General features: G+C 38.9%; 1 protein-coding gene and 1 long non-coding RNA gene across 2 annotated transcripts; one reads left to right on the forward strand and one right to left on the reverse strand.

The window, feature by feature from the left end:
• Positions 1-707: 707 nt before the first annotated feature.
• LOC111611648 lies at positions 708-1,713 on the reverse strand. Its single transcript, XR_002754146.1, has 3 exons — positions 1,473-1,713; positions 1,252-1,283; positions 708-1,177 (listed from the first exon to the last, which is right to left on the reverse strand). It is a non-coding gene; the product is annotated as an uncharacterized LOC111611648 (long non-coding RNA).
• An 86-nt stretch (positions 1,714-1,799) lies between these two features.
• Positions 1,800-22,423, forward strand: ern1 (endoplasmic reticulum to nucleus signaling 1). The gene is made up of 22 exons (XM_005808890.3): positions 1,800-2,061; positions 8,410-8,530; positions 10,532-10,565; positions 11,290-11,362; positions 11,564-11,636; positions 12,817-12,939; positions 13,306-13,407; positions 13,496-13,757; positions 14,235-14,313; positions 14,568-14,727; positions 15,439-15,554; positions 15,651-15,833; positions 16,778-17,036; positions 17,117-17,207; positions 17,281-17,470; positions 18,845-18,944; positions 19,029-19,228; positions 19,337-19,484; positions 19,618-19,745; positions 20,189-20,312; positions 21,014-21,081; positions 21,162-22,423. Exons 1-22 carry the CDS (start codon positions 1,987-1,989, stop codon positions 21,633-21,635), a joined length of 3,183 nt encoding a protein of 1,060 aa, XP_005808947.2. The 5' UTR covers positions 1,800-1,986; the 3' UTR covers positions 21,636-22,423.
• Positions 22,424-23,693: the final 1,270 nt, after the last annotated feature.

Consider the following 23,693-nt stretch of genomic DNA (forward strand, 5'->3'; position numbering starts at 1 on the left):
AATTTTGTGTCACGTTTCTAAAAGTATTTTAATGACTTTATTTCTTCCAAGTTAAAAGTAAAAATCATTTTGCTATTGGACATAATTTTAGAAGTTTCACAAATTTATGGTTAATAAAAATACTAAAATGTTTGTGTATTACGTTATTCTGAGGAGAATATTAGTCAAATATCTTGCACCATTATACAAGAAGCTTCTTGAGGGATATAAAATGCATGCATTTAGGAGTAATTCCTGGACATCTGCAAGTATACTGCAGATATCCATGTGGAGTAGAGGAAAAAAAAGTAAAACTTGTGCAGTTTTTTAAAAATCATTGTAATAACTTGTTGCATTATGACACCCAAAAAAGAAAACCGTTGAAAACATTTAGAGCCCCAAAAAGTAAAATAATATTCAATGTGTGAATGTGAACTTTAAGTGGAACTGTACCATCTCACAACACCATAGATTACTTTGGTATGTTTATGGTTGCCAATCAAATTTAGACTTAAACCATCTCCAATCTAAAAACTGATGGAAAAAGATTGGGCCTAATCTTTATCAGCAATTTTTACTTTAAGCTTAATTGCTACAGGAGAAAAATTACAGATCTAAAAGTTAACATTCTGAAACTCCCTGCCTTGGTAAAAAATGATTTATTTCTACCATTGAGCTTCATTTAGTGGTGTTGATTGCAGTGGCAATTAAAGGTTCTTAATTGTAAATGCCATTTAATAAGATGCTTTATTTTATTCACATACATATCACAATTACATTGTTTTTATGTAGTAAATTTCTTAATCTGGGACCCAAGTCCAAATCTCATACCACAAACAAGCCAGGTGGCAGGACAATAAAATATTCTTGAATCAAATCAAAGAATTTTCTCCATTTGTAGAGATTATGCAACTTTTACATTTGTGTCTTGCTTTAAAAGAGCATCTTGGTAGAAAATGCCAAGAAACCCCAGTTATGACAAGACTTTAATGTAGCACTTATTTTCACTACTGGAAGTGGCTAAGGAAGGGGCCATTCCAGTTCAAAAAGTGCAAAAATTGGTTTAAAGAAATCAAATTCAGACAAAGGTAAACGGGAATGTTTTTCTTTATTATGACTATGCATTGTAAAGTTATGTGAAACACTGGAAACTTGCTTCAGTTCAAGGTTAGTCACCTTCCATTTGATGAGCCACAACCTGTAAGAAAAATAAAAGTCAACACCTAAGTCACCTATGACAATTATGATTCATGAGTTTTAAGCATTACTTACCATGTTATTTTGTTAATCTGTGGTTCCAGCTCCTGAAAGAATACACATATTCTTCAGTGTTTTTAGTTATTGGGACGGAGTAGAGGCTTTTCTTAGTAGAACCATGTCAGATGTTAAAGATTGACTTCATTATTATATCAGAAGTCTAACACGCAAAATATCATCACTGTAATTTTCCCCGTTTTGTGAAAACACCTAAAAAGCGTGTATCCAAATCTTACCTTCGTGTTTCACGGCCTGCCCACGCTGCTGCCACGTGAGCTGCTCGTGCTCATTTACAAAGCGAGTACGTGTAATTTGTTCAAGCTTGAATTCACGTCACATCAGCTTTAATACCCAATATGAATGCAAGTAGCTGAAGAGACATACTTAAGATCAGTTATTGCAAAATTTAGAGTTCAGCTAAAGCAGCACATGACAATTGCAGCGCATGCTCTTGCGGAATAAAATGGCTCCGGATGTAAATGCTGCTTTTTTTTATAGCACATCCGGTGTGTGGAGGCGTGTTTTCATTGGCTGAGAGGCCTATAGCGTTCCCCCTCCTCCACTCCTGTGGATATGAATCCAAAAGTCCAACCTCCGCAGTGGTAATTTCAGGAAGAAGCATCTCAACCAAAGCTGTAGCAAACATTACGACCCATCTGTCTGTGGAAGTCAGAAACGAATTTTCTATGTAGCGACCAGCCGCCCTGGACCACCCAGTCAGTCTGTCCCGGTTTGAGACCCGATGCTGACATGGACTGGCCAGTGCGAAAACGGGCTCTACTGTGCTGCATGTTAGCCTTGTTTTTCTACGCTGGTCCCCAAAAGGTAAGAAAGCTAGCTGAATAAACTAACTTAGACGGAATGAGGTTATTATTGTCGACTAAACAACAAGTATAACTTATAGTGGGATTATTTTTTTTTCTACTTTGGGACGTTTTAATAAAAATGTTTGTGCTTCAATGAAGCTAAACTTCAGTCCATATGCTGCGTGTTGACAGCGGTTAGCTACATACGTACGTTAGCTAGCTTGCTAAACTATTCCTTTGACAAGTTTTGGGGTCTAAAATAAACTCATTTGACGCATTACAACCTGCGTAGATACGTTTGTTTTTTTTATCTGTCGAGTTCCAGGAAATTACGGGAAACCATTTGTCCTTATGTCTGTACAATTTCAGATTTGTAACACATCACATTCATTTTTTTACCACTCACTAATACTGCATTGTGCTTTATTTAGTTGTTATTTAGGCTGCGTGATATTAGAAACATATGCAGTTCTGATGTCGTCACAATCTAAATTTTTCTTTGTTTCTTCGCAGTGATCAACAACAAAACTCAGTTCAGCTTAGAATAGACTTGACAGCCCAACACCATGTGATGGTAAAAATACGCAGTCAAGGGTTGAACTTTTGATAGGTTCCTTTTTGATAACAGATGCAAGATTTTGTGTACAGATTTTTGACTATAGTTTCAATATTACTGGACACAATTACCCTCAACTAACACAAACAGTGGATATCAAAAGTTTGCCCCTACTTTTAAATCCAGTAAAGCCCATTTGCTGATTAGGACTAAGAAAATTTTAGGTAATTTTGAGTCCGATTACAACATTAATTGTGTACTGATGTCAATATGATGTTTCAAAGGCTTGCTTATCTCAACACTTGAATTCAACAACTTGATGCATGTGCACAAGTCACAGTTGTACTCCTGAAGGATGTTTCGGTGTTTTTGAGGGATGCTCGTTGTAAAAGTAGCACATAGTGACTTCTTAGGGAAACTTTAATATGGTACTGTTTCACCAGAAAGTCTGTCTATATTAAGGTATAGTTAAAGGATCCAAAGTCCTTAATTAAAGTCAATTAAAAATTGGTGCCAGCCATAAAAAACCCAAACAGTGCAACTCTTAATAATCATGTAGTTTTAAAGTTTTTACTCCCCCTAATTTCAGAATTTTCAATTATATTAGGGCATTACACTGTTACATTGTTTTCTTCAGGCATTTAAATTTTTGGAAATATACATAACACGTGCCTTGTTTTGAGTGTTCAATAAATAATGACTTGGTGGAATCTGTGGTATGTAGTTGTGTACACTTGAGGTTAGATTTAAATAATTTAGAACCCTATAAAGGCCTGGTCATTCATACTTTGAAACCTTGATGGTGTGTATACCTTCTGTTTCGAGGAATGAATCCATAACAGACAATGGACCTGTGACCATTTATAAAAACCATCTATAAGTTCATGCAAATCGAAGTAATATCGTATTGGGTATACGCTCTGTGAAGTACATTAACACCTTGGTTTTTGATGGTTGGAATAAAGCATTGATAATCTGCTATCTTGGCTTTAATCTTGATCAAAAGTAATTAACATGTTCAAAATGAGCCAAAACCTTAAAAGCCCCGAGGCTGAGACCCTTCACTGCTACATGAGTAAACCAGCTCAGCTAAGAAGCAGATTAAAGTGGCTTTATAATCCCTTGTCATGTCTCGGGTTCTTCTCTTAGCCTATTAGAGTAAGCAGGTGTAGTGTGGGTGACAAATGATAGTCCAACTATATATTCTGAGAGAAACTTCATGGGATTTCTAGAGAAGAAAAGTTCTTTTTGACAGTGTTTTCTGTCACAGTTGACACATTTCTTCCTTTTAAAGCATGACACATCAGTGACTCCTTTGTACTTTATACTTACACAAACTGAATTTAATGGTTGACAGGCGTAATAAATGTTGTAAGTTTATAATTGCTCAAAACTACACAGAGGTCAATTTTACACACTTTCTGTTCAGTGCAAACATATTTTGAATTGCTACATCTAAAGAAAAAGTAGATGTAATGGAAGTGGCTGTGCTTTATCTGAGTCTGCCAACACGTGGTATTGCTTTCTTTGTAGCAAAACCCCGAAAGTTCTCTATAAAGATGTGACTTGTCATTTTAGAAATATTATAGCATTCTATTTCCTTTTTATTGTTGCTATTAAGATGTCTAGCAATAAATATCTGATCCTGCTCTTATGAAATGGCTATGGTGTTCTTTACAGAAGAAGGATGTATAATTTGACATATTTGTTGATTAGTTGAAGCTGATGCCAGTATGCACTTCCCATGACACATACACAGATGTGTGAAAATATATTTTTTTTCTTGGTTCCTGTGTTGGTTTGTTCTGCACACAGGCAAGCTGCAGAAATTGCTGATGGCAGCAGACAATGTGATTGCTTCTACAAGAAATTCACTTTTTACCCTGGTGTTTTTGTTGTTGCCGTTTCATACTTCGACCACAAGGCTTTTTTTCATGCTCTTTTAAAATGTTTGTTGAAACTTGAAGAGAAAGCCGACAGTTCTGAGCGGCTCTATGTTCGGTTTGGTTTGCCAAGCAGCAGGCTGCGAGGCGCGGTGACCCTCCGCTGACCGCTGCCGGTGATAACACAAGCATTGAAGTCCCTTTTGAAGCTGACCTCAGTTAAAAAAAGGTTGAAAATTTAGATTTAGGAACAAGAGTGAAGAGTTTTTTAATACCCAGTTTGCAAGTATTATGCAACCCTTATTTTGCAATGCTATTTCTGTGTAACGCACAGAATGAGGAAATGGAAGGGTGTGCATTATTTTAACCGTTGCTTTTGTAAATCACATCCATTTTGAGCAGAGAAACTGTGAAGCAGATGTCGCTGATACGCAACACTTCAACATATGCATCAGCTGCTAAATGTTGGTGTCCATGCAAACCTAGAGGGCCAGCAGATGTTTGGGAACTCATTTGTTTGTGAAACCAAGAGAGCTGCTGGAGGTTACGAGGGGGGCGAGAACAGATTAGTTATGACTCTTCCCAGCACGCTTGTACGGTGCTTTGTGAGGTTGAGGCCCAGTGGGAACAGTTGCAGGTGCATATTATTGACACGCATGCTCATAAAGGATGGATGAGACCACAGGGAGAGAACTTAGGGCCAGAGTTGAACGATATCTTTTCTCTCTGCAGATGATCTGAAACCTTCAGTTGTTTTTCTTTGTCTTAGTTTCTGTTCATTTTGGTGCTAGAAGTTTCAGAACAGTGTGATGAATAACTAGAGTACACAGCTTATTGTGAAATGACCTTTAAAGGGTGTCTGCCACTGGTCACTGACGGTGTTTACAGAGGAATGGTAGGCTGTGTCACTGAAGGTGGAGACAAACTGCAGTAGTGGTTCAACGTGTTCTTCATTGCACGTGCATTAAAGGCTGGACGGATGGAAACCCTGCTGGTTCTGTTACTTTAAAAACATTTTTTATTTTTCAAAAAAAAAAAAAAATTCAGAATTCTAAAAATACATCTTAAAATATCAAAAGGATGATCTGATTGACCTTATTGAATATTAGTGGTTTGGTAAGCAGACTGTGTTTGTCAAACTCCTGACTGGAGGAGCCATTAGCTAATTTCTGCTTCTGAGGCTTTAAAAAGATATACTTCCGAAACCACAAAATTTCTCAGCATATTGTTCCCATGTCTTAATAAGATGCAGGAGAAAGCTGCACACTGCTAGTCAGCTGGCTGAAAGACGACTCCTGCATTTAGATTAGACCCCTTTCTGTGACTGTTAGTGGTGGTCTATTTGGTCCAGATAGGGCTCCATCTGAGGCAGACCCTGGCCCTGGTGCCATGTGCGCTCCAGTGTCACTTGTATGTGAGTAGGCGTTGAAGGGTTTGGAGAGAGGAGTGCCCATCTGGGCTGCCAGCCCACTATTCAGCTGTGTGTGCTAAACTTGAAGAGCTCCTTTGGCGAAGTCCTTAGATACATTTCAAAAGGCAAAACCAACGTTACAAGATCTACTGGAAGGCAGGAATGCAACTTTTACCCTGTAAGGATTTACCAACCATCTATACCATTATAGTATGTTTGAACAGTAAAGCTGGAGACACAATGTGTTAGAAATCTTCCACTCTGTCAAACCAAACACTGCATGTCTTTTTGCTCCTTTTGCAGATTGATCAGGTGATCATGAGGGGATGCAGTGGTGCATTACATGATTCTCCCCGTTGTGAAAATCTAGCTGCTTTAGCAGTTGTGGAACTGTCCAGTTTTGGGGTAACTACATGTTCTGGGACCAATAAATAGATGTAAAAGCATACTTCCCTTAGTCAGGATAATTTCTCTGAGGAAGCTATTTTCAGTTGTCCAGGAAGCTCTTTATAGGTAATGCCTTTTATCGATATTGCTGTGGTTTAACAGGCAAATGAGCACAGCTTCCGCTGCTTAGATTTCCTGTGACAGAGAAGTCAAAATCAAAACACAAACATTTTTGTTCTTATATTATATAGGGGGACATATTGTGCAAAATTCACTGTTTGTACAAGTACCTTTATGGGTCTCTATGGCTTCTAGAAACAGTCAAAGCGCTAAAAAAAAGAAAAAAAACCCTAACCATTTGCTGGCAATAAGTTTGGTGTATGATTATTAAGTCACTATCAGTGAACGCTGCTTTGTTACCTAGCAACCCAAATTGATGCCAGCCCAGGTGGAATTCCAGCAAGTCTGGTCAGCTGGTTTTACCGCTGTATGAGCTGTGCAATGGGTGCTGAAAAAGACAAGTGTTTTATTGATAACTTACTGTTGCTGCGTCCTTGATGGTTGTGCAGGAAGCTCCATTTCTGTTTGCTTCTGGGTATGACTCGGGGTCAAAGATGTCCCATTGTATCATTGTGCAACAGTTTGCAGTCATTTTCACATGTATTAGTGCTGCCTTCCAATTACCTCGGAAGTTGTAACTTGGAGCTGGGTTTGATGTCAGACCCGAGGAAATGGCGTTCTAGTTGACAGGCTGGAATTTCACCATGGCAACACTCAGAAACATTGTTTGCAGTACCTTAGTAGCATTTTAAGCTTTTCTTTCCATAACAAAAAACACTTTTAATGAGTTCATTTTGAAGTTGCAGGTTGCATATGTAACATTAATATTAGACACACTTCTACATGTGTGTCTTGCGAAATAAACATGTTTCCTCCACATCTTACCACTGTAGATGTGAGAAGCAGCCATATTGAAACACGAAGTCGACCTTACAAGTCGGCTAGGAAACTAGGCCTTAAGAGCTTCTCCCTTTTCTCAGCTGGAAATCCGACTTCCCGGTAGATTTTTCCAACTGGGAAATCAGAAGTTTCCAGTTCCTAGTATAACTGGAACACAGGAAGTGTGCAGGTGTAAACATAGAGTTGGGAGGTGTGGCTAGCAGCAACTCATTTTGATTTAATGTGAAAGAGCTTTAAAACAGCTAATTGTAAAAGGAGCTGAAAATAGGCAGAACTGAGCAGGTGAAATCTGATCATCCGAGAAAGATTTTGTGAAAAGAAATGCAACAAATGTGCTTTTTATAGACGTTTGTTCGAGAATAGGCCCCCTATTAAAGTACTTTTTAAGGAACAAGAGAAAATTCAGGAGTGAATAAAGTTTTCGGAGGCTATTGTGGAGCACTGCCCCTTCTGCACATTAGGGCAGAAGGGGCAGAGGTTCTGCTGCTTATATTTGCAGTAGTGATAAACACACAAACATGTTATGGAAACTAAAGTAGCCCCACTCCCAACTCTTAAGTGACATTGTTTTTAACTACAGTTGGAAAGCTAATAGGGGCCAGTCCATTGAACAGTCTCCACCCATGCTGGCAGTCTGACTGATTGACCAGCTAATATCAGCTTGTTATACAACTAAAATTACTCTGTAAAAAGGAGAATGGTTAATAAGGTCTAATATTGTACACAAAAAATGCTTGTTCATAATATTTTTGTGAGTATGTTATTCAGAATCTCAAGTCCAAGATTAAAGTACACATCATGTGAATAGAGATTAAATGAGTTCAGCATGTTAAATTTTCCTCTCCATTGCCACCCTTTGCTAGTTTGCTAGTTAAGGCTTGCAGCAGCTCAGTAGACTAGCTAACACAAGTCTATTATCCTGAGCCAGGTGTCTTCAGATCATTACATGATTATTTCAACATTTTGAAACTGTTTGCTGTGTGTGACGCTGAGTAATAGTTGAGCAATTGCAGACTTATCCACTGCCCAAATGCAGGCGCACATGTTCTAACCTAACCTGGTGGTTTAAATGGCAGGATGCATGCATAAACACATCTACTGGTTAAGAACCAGACATCCTGTCAGTGTTGCATGATGATCATTTATTTGAGATGTTTTCTGTTTTTGTAGGGATTTTGCAGCGCTAGCACAGTTGCCCTTCCTGAAAGCCTGCTCTTTGTGTCCACACTGGATGGAAACCTGCATGCTGTTAGCAAAAAGTCTGGCTCTATCAAGTGGACTCTGAAAGAAGGTAAGAGGAGACGACTGGTGTCAAGTTAAAGTGTTTGTATGCTCTTCTCCTTGTTATTCATACCGCATTTCATGCACAAAGTACAATTGTTGTCCTGATGCCCGGTTGAAAACAGTGGAATCCTTGTTTTGCTTTGTTGGGATGCAGCTTTCATTGCACTAAAGCAATAAATTGATCACATTGTAGGCAACATTTTATTGTATTTAGCTAATGTGAATCGTCCTTACAGCATGTCTACACCTGAACTTTTTTATGCAATGTAATTAGTATCACTCCCTGGATCATCTGGTCTAGCCAGGGTAATTAGGACTTTCTAATGCTTCATACACCTGGAATCTAAAAACAGAGCTTGTCGTTGTGTGTCAAATCAATTGTATTCCTTTAAAAACATATTTACAGTCCTGAAAAAAATTAAGAGACCTCATGGTTATTCCACCAAATGTTGATTTCTGAACTCTTCCTGAGTAAAAACATTATCATTGTTGTTTCTAAATGAATATGAACTTGTTTTCTTTGCATTATTTGAGGTCTGAAAGCACTGCATCTTCTTCATTATTGTGACCATCTCTCATTTTCTGCAAATAAATACTAAATTTTTGCTCGAAATTTCAGAGACAGGCTGTCTGTAGTTTATAGAATAAAATGACAATGTTCATTTTACTCAAACGCATATCTATAAGTAAAACCAGAGAAACTGATCATTTTAAGTGGTCTCTTAAGTTTTCCAGAGCCGCATCTACTGCCTTGGTGCCTAGATTTATTATTCCTATTTTTATTGTGTGGTCAAGTCTTGTTTTTAGACGGTACTAGAAGAAGCTGTTCATTCAGGTTCTCTTGGCATTGGGAAGCGGGTAATTATTAACGGAGAAAGAGGGAAATGCTGCCTCTAATCAAGGTCTGAGTGGGCCGGGATCAGCAACTTTGTAGTGTCACCTGCACTCATGGCCCGCACCATGGTTACCATCGTAAGGCTCTGAATGCTCTGGAATTGCATTAAGGAGGCTTAGAAAACTAGCGAAAGAAAGATTTTAGGGGTGTTTGTCTATGAACTCACAATTTTAAGTGTGTATTCTCCTATTTTTGTGGATTTATTTTAGGCTTGACTTTTTAGGTAAAAACAAATTTAGTTCGTGCTTGTTAATCCTGCCTGGCTCTACTCAATAACCAAATCTGCGATGATGAGGCAGAGGCTGCCTCCTCCGCATCATCTGTTTTCCTGGAACAGCTACTGAATATAAATTTCACCAGGCTTTGCACACACCTGTTGCATTTCAGTCAGGAAACGATGAGAGGGAAGCAGAAATCTTCCACCTTTGTCAATACTGAACAGTGCAGTTTAATATCAAACCTGTCATAATGCTGCTCGCTTCTCTCTTTGCAGACATGTATTTATATTTCAGCCAGTCAGATTTAACCCTCAATAAACATTTGCTGAAGACTAATGTTAACTGAATAAAACGGTTATTTAACATCTTTGGATTATCTCACACCTAACCCGTCCCATTGTGGACACCTTACAGCTCCACCTGCTCCACACCCAGTTTGTTCACACTGGTGGGACTTGTATGTTTGTCTTTTTGCAACAGACACTTCAGGGTTGGGGTTTGACTGGTTTGGTAACCCCGTTGAAAGATGGAAGAAATCTTATGTAGGCTCCTCCCAACAAGATTATTATCTTCTTTTGTTGAGGACAACTTTTAGCAAGACTTTATTCCATGCATTTATACTAGGATAGGTCAGTCGGATGTTGCGATCACATTGAATGATTGTTATTCTTGTTCTCATTGCTGGTGTGTCATGCCTGATTTACTCACAGACAGCTTATCTGTTTGCCCTTCATGTTTGCCACTGGGGCTTGCATGTCCATTTGGACTTTGTGTCCTTTGCAGTCCGACGTCTCCAGCGTTCATGTCGCTCACTTACTCAACGGCCGCTGGCCATGTTTTCGTCTGCCGGATGATATTCTTGTCAGTCCTGACTATCGTCTTTGTGTCCTCACAGATCCAGTTCTTCAGGTCCCGACACATGTAGCAGAGTATGTATCCAAGTTATCTTTTTTTTTCTTTCTTTTGTTTGATACAAGTCAGTGTTTTGCAAAAGTGTTCACACCCCTTAAACGTACTGGCTGTTCTCAAAGTTTGTCACATAAGATACAAAATATTTTTTTAAGATAGCCAGCATTTAGATTGGGAATAAATAAAATGCAGTGCAACCAATTGTCTTTAAAAGCCATCTAATTAACAGGGAGGTAATTTAGCTTCAGAATAAATCCAGGTGTTCTGTGAAGGCCTCAGCGGTTTGGTTTAAGCTTCCATTCCCACAGTGAAACATGCAGAAAAATCCTTGGGGAAAACAAACCACCATGACTGAAAAAGACTTCAGACTGTGGTGGAGGTTGCTTTTCAACAGGACAACTACTCTAAGCATGCAACCAAAGCTGCAAGACTTGAAAATTGTCTGATAGTCTGAGCTGACTGAGTTTAAGTCATTCAACTTTTTAGATGTTTATTGGTTTAAAAAAATGACACAAAATCTCTGGTTGTTCCAGTTCATGTTGTGCTGGTCTGTCACATTTATGGCCGTAAAGTGGCAAAATGCGATAAAAGTTTACATTTTTTAGAATACTTTTTCAAGACACTGTGTTCTACTGTATCTTATCTCTATGTAGCAAAAGACAGTATATGCTATTCAGTATTGCCACATGTTGAGCTCGACCTGTGACTTAACAATAAACTCGTTGCCTTTACTCTTCTCACCAGACCAGCGTTTCTGCCGGACCCCAACGACGGCAGCCTGTACTCTCTGGGTGGAAAGAACAACGAAGGCCTCACGGTAAAAGGAAATACGTTTTGTCAAAGCATTTTAATCTTCCGTCTTTGGTATGATCCACCGCTCAGTTCCTTGTTCGGTAGAAAAATAGTCATGCTTTCTCATTATGAGTTTGCAGCTGTGGTTGTTTATACTACGTGGTGCTATATTTTGTTGTTAATCCTTAAAACCACAAGGTTTATCTGAGGCTTTTTGTTGTAACAGAAACTACCTTTCACCATCCCTGAGTTGGTCCAAGCCTCACCATGTCGCAGTTCTGATGGAATCCTCTACATGGGTAAGACCCAATCATAAATTTCTCTTTGAGTTGGCCACACTGTGGTCATGGCATACGCATACACGTTTGTAGATCCGCCTGTGTTCCTTTCATAAAGGAGTGGGTGTTATCTGGTTTCAGCACAATACAACACATTGTCTTCTGGTTCCACTAAATCTACAGCCTCAGCTCTTTTAAATTTTTAAGTGTTAACGAAGGAACGTTGATCTACCATTGTTTGAACAAAAGCTAGTCACATTTGCCTGCTTATTATCATCATCAGTCAGGCATTTAATTATATAGATGCAAACTTTTGCTGGTTGAATACTTTAATAGATAACTACTTTTCATGTGTGTGGCTTCACATTTTGTGAAACTACTGTGTAAAGTGTAAATGCAAAACTTTGAAGGACTATCTACCTCACTATGGAGTGATAAAACTCATTAACATTAAGGTTAAACGGTCGCAGGTTATTTTGAATAACTGGTCTTGTAAAAAGTGCCTCATTTAATCAGATTAACAGTTCTGTTGGCAGGAAAGCTATAAATGGGGTTTTTTCACAAGTGGGACAATTTCACATTTGAATGCATTAGAACCACAAACCTCAATGTGTTTTATTGAGGACCAGCAGTATTTTAAAAGGCTTGCTGTTTGGGGCATGTCTCTGCCTGTTGGGGCATTTTTACCTATTTTTCTTTGCAAAATTGATTAGACTCAGTCACATTGGATGGAAGGCTTCACCACCTTAAGTATTTTGCAGCCAGCAACAGGTTTTGTTTCCAGTGTTTCCTTTTTATTATATTGCCACCTATCTTATCAGCTTTCACCAGCTTCTGTTTTTGTTTTCTAACCCAGTGTTAAACTTCTCCCTGGCCTGCCTGCTGTGATCTTTGGTCTCCAGGATGCTCTTTGTTCTCTAACAAGCTTTCAAATAATATCTGCATTTATACCGAGATTAAATTGAGCACAGGTGGAATCAGTTTACTAATCGGCATTCATTTAGGTCCATCAGACTAAATGGGGCTGAACACAAACTATTTCCTTACTTTGTTGGTCGACCGCATAAAATCCCAACAAAGTACATTGAAGTTTGTAACGCGACAAAATGTTTTGTAAAACTATCGCCGGGTGCAGTTTTAAAGCTGAAATCACCCAACTAATCAGTTTCCTGTGTGTGTTTGTCTATGTGCTCTCCTGCAGGTAAAAAGCAGGACTTGTGGTATGTGGTGGATTTGCTAACAGGTGAAAAACAGCAGACACTGACGTCATCGTTCGCTGAAATGCTCTGTCCGTCTTCATCCCTTCTCTATCTGGGACGAACGGGTAAAAACAAAACTAGCTCAGCTGTTTTTTTTATTCTAACCAGAATCTATGACACACAAGATTTAATTGAGTTTACCAGAAGGTTTCATTTATTACCTTTTTTTGGTGAGACTGTTATATAGTCATTACTCATTAGTGCAGCCAATTTATTTAACTTCCAAACAAGACAACTACCTCACCAATAATTATCTCCTTAAATTTTAAGGGGCTAAGAGTGTTTGCAAGTTGAAAGCTCACATTAGCTTTTGTTGAGCATTGTTAAGGAAATTTTACGCGCTTCAGCTTTGCAGTTTTCTAATAAAACTGACACTGAAACCCTGCAGTGTGTGCTTCTTATGTAACCATGCATGTTTCTGTTTTTGTTAGAGTACACCATCACCATGTACGACACAAAAAACAGAGAGCTGCGCTGGAATGCCACTTATTCGGACTATGCCTCCACCCTCCCTGATGATGACATGAAATACAGTAAGATTCCTACGCAAGCATGCTCGTTGTTAGCTTAACTCTGTAATACACTGGGTATGCTAATTGCATCTCGTTATTCCCTCCACAGAAATGGCTCATTTTGTCTCAAACGGCGACGGCCTCGTGGTGACCGTGGACAGTGAGACGGGAGACGTTCAGTGGATGCAGAACTACAATTCTCCTGTGGTGGCGATGTACATCTGGCAGCGGGAGGGTCTTCGCAAAGTTCCCCACACCAACGTCGCCGTGGAAACACTGCGGTACCTCACTTTCATGTCCGGAGAGGTCGGACGGATAACCCAATGGAAATATCCGTTTCCAAAAGAGAAAAAGCCCAAAAATAAATTCATGTAAGGAAAAGCTTAATTTGCCTTAGATTATTTTTTTACATTTTATCTTCTGTATTTCCTTATGTATTTAGTTCCATTTTACATATATGTTCAGCGATAAATAAATAAGCTATGTAATGTAGCTAAAAAGCTGGTTGATCAGTCTTAGATTAATTAAATTCATAAAAAGTTAAGTGGAAGGAAAATGTCTGGTTGAAAAATCACTTCTTTGGCTGGAATTGGAGCTTCTAGAGGCCTCTTTTCGAAATGAAGTAAATCCTTATTTTTTCTGCGGAAATAAAGCTCCAAAAGCCTGGAGGGAAAAGCTGAAAAGTAAAACCAGGACTCGTTGGTTTTCTCTGAATTGTTTTAGCCTTGTCATTTGGCTTGACAAGATTTTATCTGTGTCACTGCACAGTTTATTGTCAAACATGTTGAAATGTTTTTGGCCATGAAGTAACAGGTTTAACTGGCGGTTTTTATTTTTGTTCTTTTCAGGGCCACTTTATATGTGGGCAAATACTCGACTAGCCTGTATGCATCACCGTCTCTGGTGCATGATGGAGTCACAGTGGTGGTGAGCACAATCTGCATATTAAATCAAGTACAACATTGATCACGTGAACAGCATGGACATGATTTAGATTATTTTAAATCAGTCTTTATATATTTGCATTAAGTTTGATTTCTGCCAAGGTTTTTATTTACTGTTTTAGTTAATAAAACTTGAAGACTTGATTGTTTGAAGTAGGAGGCTGCTATTTCTACAGACTTCCTTTTTATAGAAGCTCATGAGGCGTCTGATAACAGGAAGTGTATGTTTGTCTTTAGCCTCGTGGAAGCACCTTCCCCCTGCTGGAAGGCCCCGATAGCCAGGAGACAGAGGAGGATAAGGAGTGTGTAATCACTCCCAGCACAAGTGTGAAATTCAACGCTGGCCTCCGAGAGCGAAACCGGATCAATTTTATGAGGAACTATCTACTTCTCATAGGTACGGCACAAAACAAATCACAGCCGTTAGAATCTTTTTAGGTTGAAGCTGGGAGAAGAAAAAGAGATTTGATGTCATAATGGTTTAAAAATCCACTTTCCTAAACAAGTTTTGATGTCGGCACGCTTAACCAAAGACTTAATCAGTACTTAGAAATGTTTATGCTTTAAGTTTAATGGTGCCTGACATCTACTGGGTGACTGGTGGAACTGCAGAAATGTTTTTGTATTGTTAATATTGGCCTGAACAGAAGTGAAATGTTTCGCCAATAATTTGTCCTTTAACATTGCTTGTTTAATCTGTTTTGAAAATCTCAAATCTTCCATTTTTCAGCTGCCTTCATGTTTTGCTGGCTGTATCCATGGTGCTGACTTTTATTAACATGGGACAATTTAAAGCATAACTTTGTGTTTGAAATATGGAAAGTAGCTGTTTTCTCTTTTATTTTATATTAACTGCAGCTGAATAGAACAAGTTTTGTTTAATGTGTGCTTTAAGGCTACTTTATGAACGCATTCTCATAAGAACATTCTTATGTTGACAACACCTCTATAACCCGGTGTGGTGAGGGGTGGAGTCTCCACTCCTTAAACTGGTTTCTTTAAAAAGAAATTCATTGTTTGGTTGAAATGAATCTGTTTCTGTAGGTGTTTTTGATACTTTAGACTTGAGTTTCTTTGTTTGTGAAGTTTTTTCCGTATTCCGTTTCAGGTCACCATGAAACGCCCCCGGAAGCTCACACCAAGATCCTGGAAACTTTCCCTGAACACTTCCCTCGTAACCAAGGCAACGTCATCCCACCTACTACGGATAAGAAAGGAGAGGAGGTCCGGGTCATCTCACGTGTGATGGAAATATCCTGACCCTCCATGCACTCTTTTTCTGTTTAACATCTTTCCTGCTCCTCTGATTCCTTTCTGCAGAAAGTCAATGACAGTGGCATGGATGATAGGCAACCTTCAACCTCCATCCAGGAACCAGGGACCAGCAGCCGCACGGCTCGCTCAGAGGCCCCTGTGGACTCCATGCTAAAAGACATGGCCACCATCATCTTCTCTACTTTCCTTCTCGCCGGCTGGGTGGCTTTTGTTATAATCTACCCCAAGGTAAGAAAAATTCTCACCTTTTATAAAGCATCAAATGTACTTATTACAGAGGATTTCTATCACAGCTGTAGCTAATAACTACAGATAAACCCTGTAGAGTTCTGACTACATGAATTGGCCTGTCATGATGACCAATTTTTCTGGACGATAAATTGTCCCAGAAGTTATTGCGATAAACAATAATATTATTTTGAGACCATTTTTAAGTTATAAAATGGTTATGGCATAGTAATGCAAGTACACCCTCTCAAACATCAATAAAATTTAATTTATAATGAACATTTAACACTTAAACTGGAAGATATTTTAAAGAATCAAAATAAATAAACAAGACACCTGAAACAACAAATAAAAACAAAATTGTCCTTCTGACAGAAGCCTTTTGTTATCCAGTCTTTGATAGAAAAAGAGAGAGAAACAAGAAAAACACATCATGCAAACGGAAATTATCGAGGTTGTCTTAATTTAGCATTTGATTAAATGAGTTATTGCTTATTGCTACAGGCTTAACTGTTCCACCATGCAGCAAGCACATTTATTATACCAATTATTTCTTAACATCCTTGTTTTGACATATGGATGGTTGGATTTTTTTGTATTTTTCAGTGCAAGATTTTTGTGCGTCAAAAAAAATAATATATAAAGAATTTTTATACATCTTTATAAGGGGTGCCAACAATGAAGATTTCTTTATTAAATTTGACTAAAGAAAATATATCAAAGTTTCAAAACTAATTTAGTACCGAATTAGAAAATAATAAGGGGACAAGGTGCTTGAGTGTGGAAATACCTCAGCATTAACCTGTGGAAGTTGTACCTGCTGACTTTTTATTAGCTTTATATAATAACAGGTTTATATATTGGATCTCAAATAGCTTAAAAAGGTTCAAGAACACATTTTGTAATTGTTGCATCCTTTATGTTTTCTGTTGTTTTTGCGACAGAGTGTGCACAAGCAGCAGCAGCTGCAGCACCAGGAGTTCCAGAGACAAATGGAGGAGCGGCTGGAGCTACTCCAGCGGCAGCAGCCTTTCCCCCCTGCAGACGTGGGTTTGGCTCCCGACAGTGACTTCCTGGACGTGGCTCGCACTCGCTCCGACTGCTCAGACCACAGCAGCCCCAACATCACCCCCCGTGCCTCCAACCACTCCAACTTATCTGTGTCTGAGGTGGGCAGCTCAATTTATGAGCATGAAGATGGAGGTAAGGCTCTAATTCTGTTTTTGTACATCAGCTGGTTTGTTGTGGCTTTGATTTCACTGCTTGAAATCTGTTTTTGTCAGAGGAAGACTTCTCTACGGTCAGAGTCGGCAACATTACCTTCCACCCCAAACAGGTGCTGGGCCATGGTGCTGAGGGAACTATGGTTTATAAGTAAGGGAATCAAAGTAAAATTTCATATATTCTCTCACGTCACAGTATTACATTTCCACTTTTTCTCCAACAGGGGGCATTTTGACAACCGTCCAGTGGCAGTGAAAAGAATCCTTCCAGAGTGCTTCAGCTTTGCGGACCGAGAGGTTCAGCTGCTCAGAGAGTCTGATGAGCATCCAAATGTTATCCGTTACTTCTGTACTGAGCGGGACCGCCAGTTCCAGTACATCGCCATAGAGCTGTGTGCTGCCACGCTTCAGGAGGTAAATAATCAATCATGTTTTTTTTCTTTTTTTTTAAAATAAAGTTATTCTGATCTTGAACAACAACTGACCCCTAAGGTGCTGTTAAAAGTGTGCTCAGTGGCAGAGCTCCTAGACCTGTAAGCTTCACTGTCACTGTTTTTCTATAAATTACAAAGGATGCTCAGAGAAATTCAGGAAATCTTGATACTCTCTTCAAATATGATTTGCGCTAACATAAACTTATCCTCAAGCCTGTTTAATATCTCGCACTACCTCTAGCTATTGCCCACTATAGCTTACCATTTTTAAGACCAATGACCCCCAATATTTTACACCCCAACCAGACTGGAGCTATTGGAAACATAACTTCCTGTCATGAATGACAATCTTATATCTGTCCACAATGCATTTGAGAAAACAAATGATTGTTTTTTTTTCCAACTTGTTCTTTGTCACGAGTTTGTCCACTCTCCCTCTCACTATTTGAACAAACATATTAACAGTATTAGAATAGAATAGAATTCAACTTTATTGTCATTGCACTGTCACAAGTACAAGCAACGAGATGTAGTTTGCATCTATCCAGAAGTGCTCTAAGAGATATAAATATTTATTTACGGATGTACAAGACTATGTATGTATGGACTATAAGGGGTTATAACAAGAGATATAGATAGTGTATATAAATATGGGATATTAAAATGGCTAATAGAACCTACAACCATTCCATTACAGGTTGATGCTGATATGTGTTAGCTTGTGAAAGTGTGTTAAAAACTAATACAATTACGCTGCGGAAAGCTCTCCCTTTCTCACATATTTAGTTGTTTTTTTCTCTCTGGTTTATTTTTATGTCTTTTTGTTTTGTCTTAATTTGTGGGTTTGAAATGTACCCACATTTGTTTAAAAAATGTGACATAAAATGTCTTGCAACATTGTTCTTCCTCTCAATCTATAGTAATGTTGAACTCACTTCACTGTAGAAAGTTCTTACAGATTCCAGTGTATGATGGACTTGACCTTTGGTGATTCCTGGGATGCTTCTAAATGTGTTAGCCAGTTTCCGTTCATATGAGGGTGATGGTTTTTGTCAGCTTGTTGAAACTAAACCCATCTCTGCATTCCAGCAGGACAATTACCCAAAAAACATCAAAATTAATTTAGCCATGGATAAAGTTGGCTAATATTAAACTTCTATAAAGGCCCTGACCTCAGCCCTATTAAAAATGAATGGGCTGCAGTTAAAAGCCTCATCCAGGCCAAGGCTGACCATCTCACCACCCTGAAGAAAGAAATTCCCATCAAAATGTTTTCTCCACAGAATGCTTTTTTTTTTTTTTTTTTTTTTTATTTAAATTCTATTTTCAACATCGTTTTCTTTCCTCTTGCTAGTATGTGGAGAAAAAGGATTTCAACCGTCATGGACTTGAGCCAGCCATGCTCCTGCAGCAAACCATGTCCGGATTAGCCCATCTGCACTCTCTCAAAATAGGTAAGTGTCTCTAAAACCTAAAATACTTTCACTGTCTTCATGTCTTTGTTTGCTGTTGAAACATAATTTTCCCTCTCCCTCTAGTCCACAGAGACCTGAAGCCCCACAACATTCTGGTATCCATGCCGAACGCACACGGCCGAGTCCGGGCGATGATCTCCGACTTCGGCTTGTGTAAGAAACTGGCAGTGGGACGTCACAGTTTCAGTCGAAGGTCCGGGGTTCCAGGGACCGAGGGCTGGATTGCTCCAGAGGTCCTCAGTGAGGACTTCAAGGACAACCCGGTGAGTCAGGGATGCACATCTGTCACAAGTATTGAAATGTATGCTAGTGTTTTCCTGTGAAGCCATCTCAAACTATGTGATGTCTCTCTTCTAATGTGATCCCTGTAGACCTATGCGGTGGATATCTTCTCTGCCGGTTGTGTCTTCTACTACGTGGTTTCTCAGGGAAGTCACCCATTTGGGAAGTCTCTACAGAGGCAGGCAAATATCTTACTGGGAGGATACAGCCTCGACTATCTGCAAGGTGACAAACACGGTGAGAAATGCACTCAAGAGGAGTAAATTAGTTTGTTTTTGTTGCTAATTCTCAGAATGGCAAAAAAAATTTTTTCTCTTTTCATAATTAACTCAACACATTTGTGTTTGTTGTTTTTTTTTTATCTTCCTAGGTGAAATTGTTGCCAGAGATCTCATAGAACAGATGTTGAGCATGGATCCCCAGAGAAGACCTTCAGCTGAAAGTGTTCTCAAACATCCTTTCTTCTGGACTCTAGAGAAGGAGTTGCAGTTCTTCCAGGTTTGGGCTCTTTTCACACACTGGACTTCACAATCAGGGTTCTGCAATCCTGCACACTCTATGAAGAGAAGCAGCAACATTTGTTTCCATATATAGACCGATTGTACTATTTTACATAAATGCAGATTAATGTACAGGGTCAAACAGAGATGATACAGGCTAACTTAGTATTGTTTTGGTATTTTAATGCTTAATGCTAGCAAAAAAATTTCAAGTTTTTTGTAGAAGGCACATTTTTTCCTAATACAAAACTGAATATATAAGTGTAATCTCCTCAAAAGTCATCACCATCGACATATCTCCCAAGGTATTTATGTGGTTGCTATGTATTTTTAAAAAGGTTTAAAATTAGAGCACAGCACAAAGTGATCCATTAGATCCTTTTATTCAGCCTTATATTATTGCTGCAGATTAAAATAATGCTTTTTTTTTTTTTCTGTCAGGATGTGAGTGATAGAATAGAAAAGGAGCCGCTGGACGGACCAATCGTGAGGCAGCTGGAGCGAGGAGGGAGGGCTGTTGTCAAGGGTGACTGGAGAGAGCACATCACGGTGCCACTGCAGACAGGTATGATGAGGCTGATTAAACGGTGCAAGCTATACCGCAATTAAGCGTCTTCTAAAGAAGTCGCCTTATTTGGTGTGGTGTTGTTTGGCACCTTGATCTCTTACATGTGGTGCGGTTTCATTTTGGGTGTTGTAGTTCTTTGATTTGCTCTCACAGACAGGACTGAATGTTTCCTGTCACAGGAAAGAAGAAGTCTGTGAAGTAGGCAGCTTTCTGTCTGCAGTGCCACACTTTGAGGATCAAAACCTAGAACAGTGGTTTGATTAAATATTTCAGAACTACCATTTTATATTCAAGTCATAAAAAGGGCAAAAAAGTAGTGACTGGGTTGTATGTTTATCATTTACCAATGATCTCAAAAGTATACAAAATATATTTTTTGTCAGACCTTTTCAAATTTGTTTATATCTCGTTTAAGGAGCCATAGAACAGCATTCAACTTTTTAATGTCTCTGCTTGACGATTGTCCTTTTGAACTCAGTGGAGCCATAATAACTTTACATGATGAAATCAAATGTACACCTTTTATATGAGGAAAATCTTTTAGCTTTTAATGGAGTTATTACTGACTCACTGAAAAAAACTCTCTTGTAATAAAGCATAAATCTCTGAGATTTCTCGGCTTTTTTATTCATTTTAACCCCATAATGGATTTATTTTGTAAAAAAGCTCAATGGGTTTGATTTTTCTCTCTGTGGTAGATTTGCGGAAGTTTCGCTCCTATAAGGGCGGGTCAGTCAGAGACCTTCTGCGTGCAATGAGAAACAAGGTGAGGCACAGTTGTTGCATAATTTAAAATAATCTTACTCCTCACTGCTGTAGTTTTGAGGATTTCTCTCATCTCAACAGAAACATCATTACCGAGAGTTGCCCGTCGAGGTACAGGAGACCCTGGGCTCCATCCCCGACGACTTTGTCTCATACTTCACATCCCGCTTTCCTCACCTCCTGATGCACACTTATCTCGCCATGAGGACCTGTGCGCCTGAGAGGCCTTTCCTGCCTTATTACCCCACTGCAGAGCAGCTGCAAAAAACACAGATCCAGGGTTTGCAAAGACTCACTGAGCCATGCACCCAACCCCTGCCAGATCATACAACACTACCTACGTTGCAAACACAGGAATCGACTCCTTTGACACCGTGTGGGCAGTCGCTGCCCTCGTCCAGAGAACATCCGGTACCTTCAGACTTTTCCGTTCACGCAGCTCACACAGACGACCTGGGGCTGACTCCTCCCTGCGAAAATGTCTCTCAGTGTCCTACGGTTCCTCTCAGGCCGGAGGTACTCGCTACCCTGGACAACAAAACCTGTGCGGACTGACCCAAAGCCAAAGTGGACCCAGAACTAAGGGAGCTTTGCCTTAAACAGTGGAGAACATTCAGGGGTTTGCTGCTGTGCTGCTGTGAGGTCCAGGCCTGCAGTGCCTGGAGTCGCATGCAAGCGCCGCAGACAAAACAAAAGTGCCTTCTGCTGGTCTGGATTCAGGTTTGTCCGTCTCCGTTCAGACGTCTAACTGCCTACAAGGTGTTGGATATTTTCTTGTAGCTGGACTGCACAAAGAAATTGCTTTTTAATGTTAATTGTGTTTTATTACACAGTGCAAAAAAAGTGTCCAAAAGCTCTCTGCTCATTGTTGTGGGAAATGTCTGCAAATGTCGTTGAACAATTGGGTAGTTTTATTGTGCAATGTTGTGTGTTTCTCAGTAAGGGTATTTGCTGAAGATGCTGTATGTGTAGATTTGTACAGAAAGATTTAAAGTTTGGGTCATAAATTGCTTAATATGACCCACGTGCCTTTTTATATATATATACATATAAAAGAACGGTTTATTATATATAAACCCATCACTGTGCTGCATGGGTCCTGCTCATTAAACAGACTATGCTTCATGTGCTTGATTTCACTAAATGCTGCTAGAATCTAATCTGTGTTGCTGACTCAGACTGTTCCAAAGTATCTGAATCCAGGAAATGATTTAATCCTCATCATGATGTTGAGAATGAGTTAAAAAGTGAAGCCAGAAAATGGTAATGTATGACTTTTCTTGTTAGTGTCAGTGATGTTGATGACTTGCACATATTAAATTCTTTATTGTTTTCTACTCGTATTTTTCTTGTTGGTTCATCTTGTGTCTTACAGGGTTGCTGCAAGATTTTAGAAATCTATTTTCAAACTTTACATATTTTTTTAAAAATATGCCAGGTTTTTCATAAATTATGTCTACTCCTATATTTGTTCTTTTGATCATTCTTTTATTTGATGTAGGTTTTGAATTTAAATTATGGTGGTTTCAGAAGGGTTTTGAATTTATTTGGCAGAAGTATTGATGTTTATTGGGGATAAATAGAGTATTCAACAACCAGAGCCTGGGCCAAACTGAAATATGTTTATGTATTGTAGTCTAGAAAGAAAGGTGTACATATGGAAGAGCAGGTTCTTTGTCTTTAACTACAAACAAATGAAATTGGCATCTACTAAACCACACCAAGTTTTGCAGTGTCTGTTTGGATTCAGATTTGTAAGACTGACCAAGGTAGAGTTGTTGGCCTTTTTTTTTTTTTCCTCTCTGACTGGTACCAAATTGGATAAACTGTACCTCCCTGTTTAATGGTGGCGAATGTGTCGCAACAAGATTGCACCAAAATATGGCCCTTTTTTGCTTTTCATCTTGCCTAGATAAAATGGTAAATCAAAAATGTACCTATCAAGTGTTTTTGGTTTCAGCTTAGCTGAAAACTAAATGATTGCCATCCGCTTTTCCACTGAGTCAGATTAAATCATAAGTCATGTTAGCCATGTAGGTAAACAATAATGAATGTGCTAAAGCTAAAATCTGTAACATTTTTCTCTAAATAGATAATGCTACGTTGTCGAATAAAATTCTATCCTTGTTTTGATGCACAGTGCTGATAGAATCGTGCTGAGGGAATGCTTTTTTAATTTAATAAATTAAGCACATTAGTAATATATGGTTTGTAACTGCACCACTAAACGGCATAAATATTTGCACTCAATCATATTAATTTAGTCATATTGGTATTTATTGGTACCACTAGTGGGTAAAATAGCCAAAAATGTCAGTCTCGCCATACTGTTAGTTTTTGGTACTTGCAAAAATATTGAATAAGTTGATTAATGTTGTGATGAATCAAAATTCTTGTGAGGGTTTTTTTCTGTCAGTAATCGTGGACACTATAAGTGCTCATCTCTATTTTGAGATGGGCACTTATGGGAATTTTTTTTGAAATTAACATAAATCTGCAAAGGTCTTGAGTCCGGGGCAGATGTTCACCTTCCACTAGGAAGGTAATGACTGTAAACGTACAGCAAGAGCTACAATTCAATTCAGTGCTTTAGGTCAGAGAATATGCTATAAG

The sequence above is a fragment of the Xiphophorus maculatus genome, chromosome 16 (genome assembly GCF_002775205.1).
Source record: "Xiphophorus maculatus strain JP 163 A chromosome 16, X_maculatus-5.0-male, whole genome shotgun sequence".
Classification (NCBI taxonomy): domain Eukaryota; kingdom Metazoa; phylum Chordata; class Actinopteri; order Cyprinodontiformes; family Poeciliidae; genus Xiphophorus; species Xiphophorus maculatus.

What these genes read in the sequence shown, in the direction of transcription:
- ern1 (XM_005808890.3), top strand. Translation starts at nt 1,987, where the DNA reads ATGGACTGGCCAGTGCGAAAACGGGCTCTACTGTGCTGCATGTTAGCC. An exon ending in GAACTATCTACTTCTCATAG is followed by an intron (nt 14,728 to 15,438) that starts GTACGGCACAAA and finishes ATTCCGTTTCAG; the next exon opens with GTCACCATGAAACGCCCCCG. An exon ending in TTGTTATAATCTACCCCAAG is followed by an intron (nt 15,834 to 16,777) that starts GTAAGAAAAATT and finishes TTTTTGCGACAG; the next exon opens with AGTGTGCACAAGCAGCAGCA.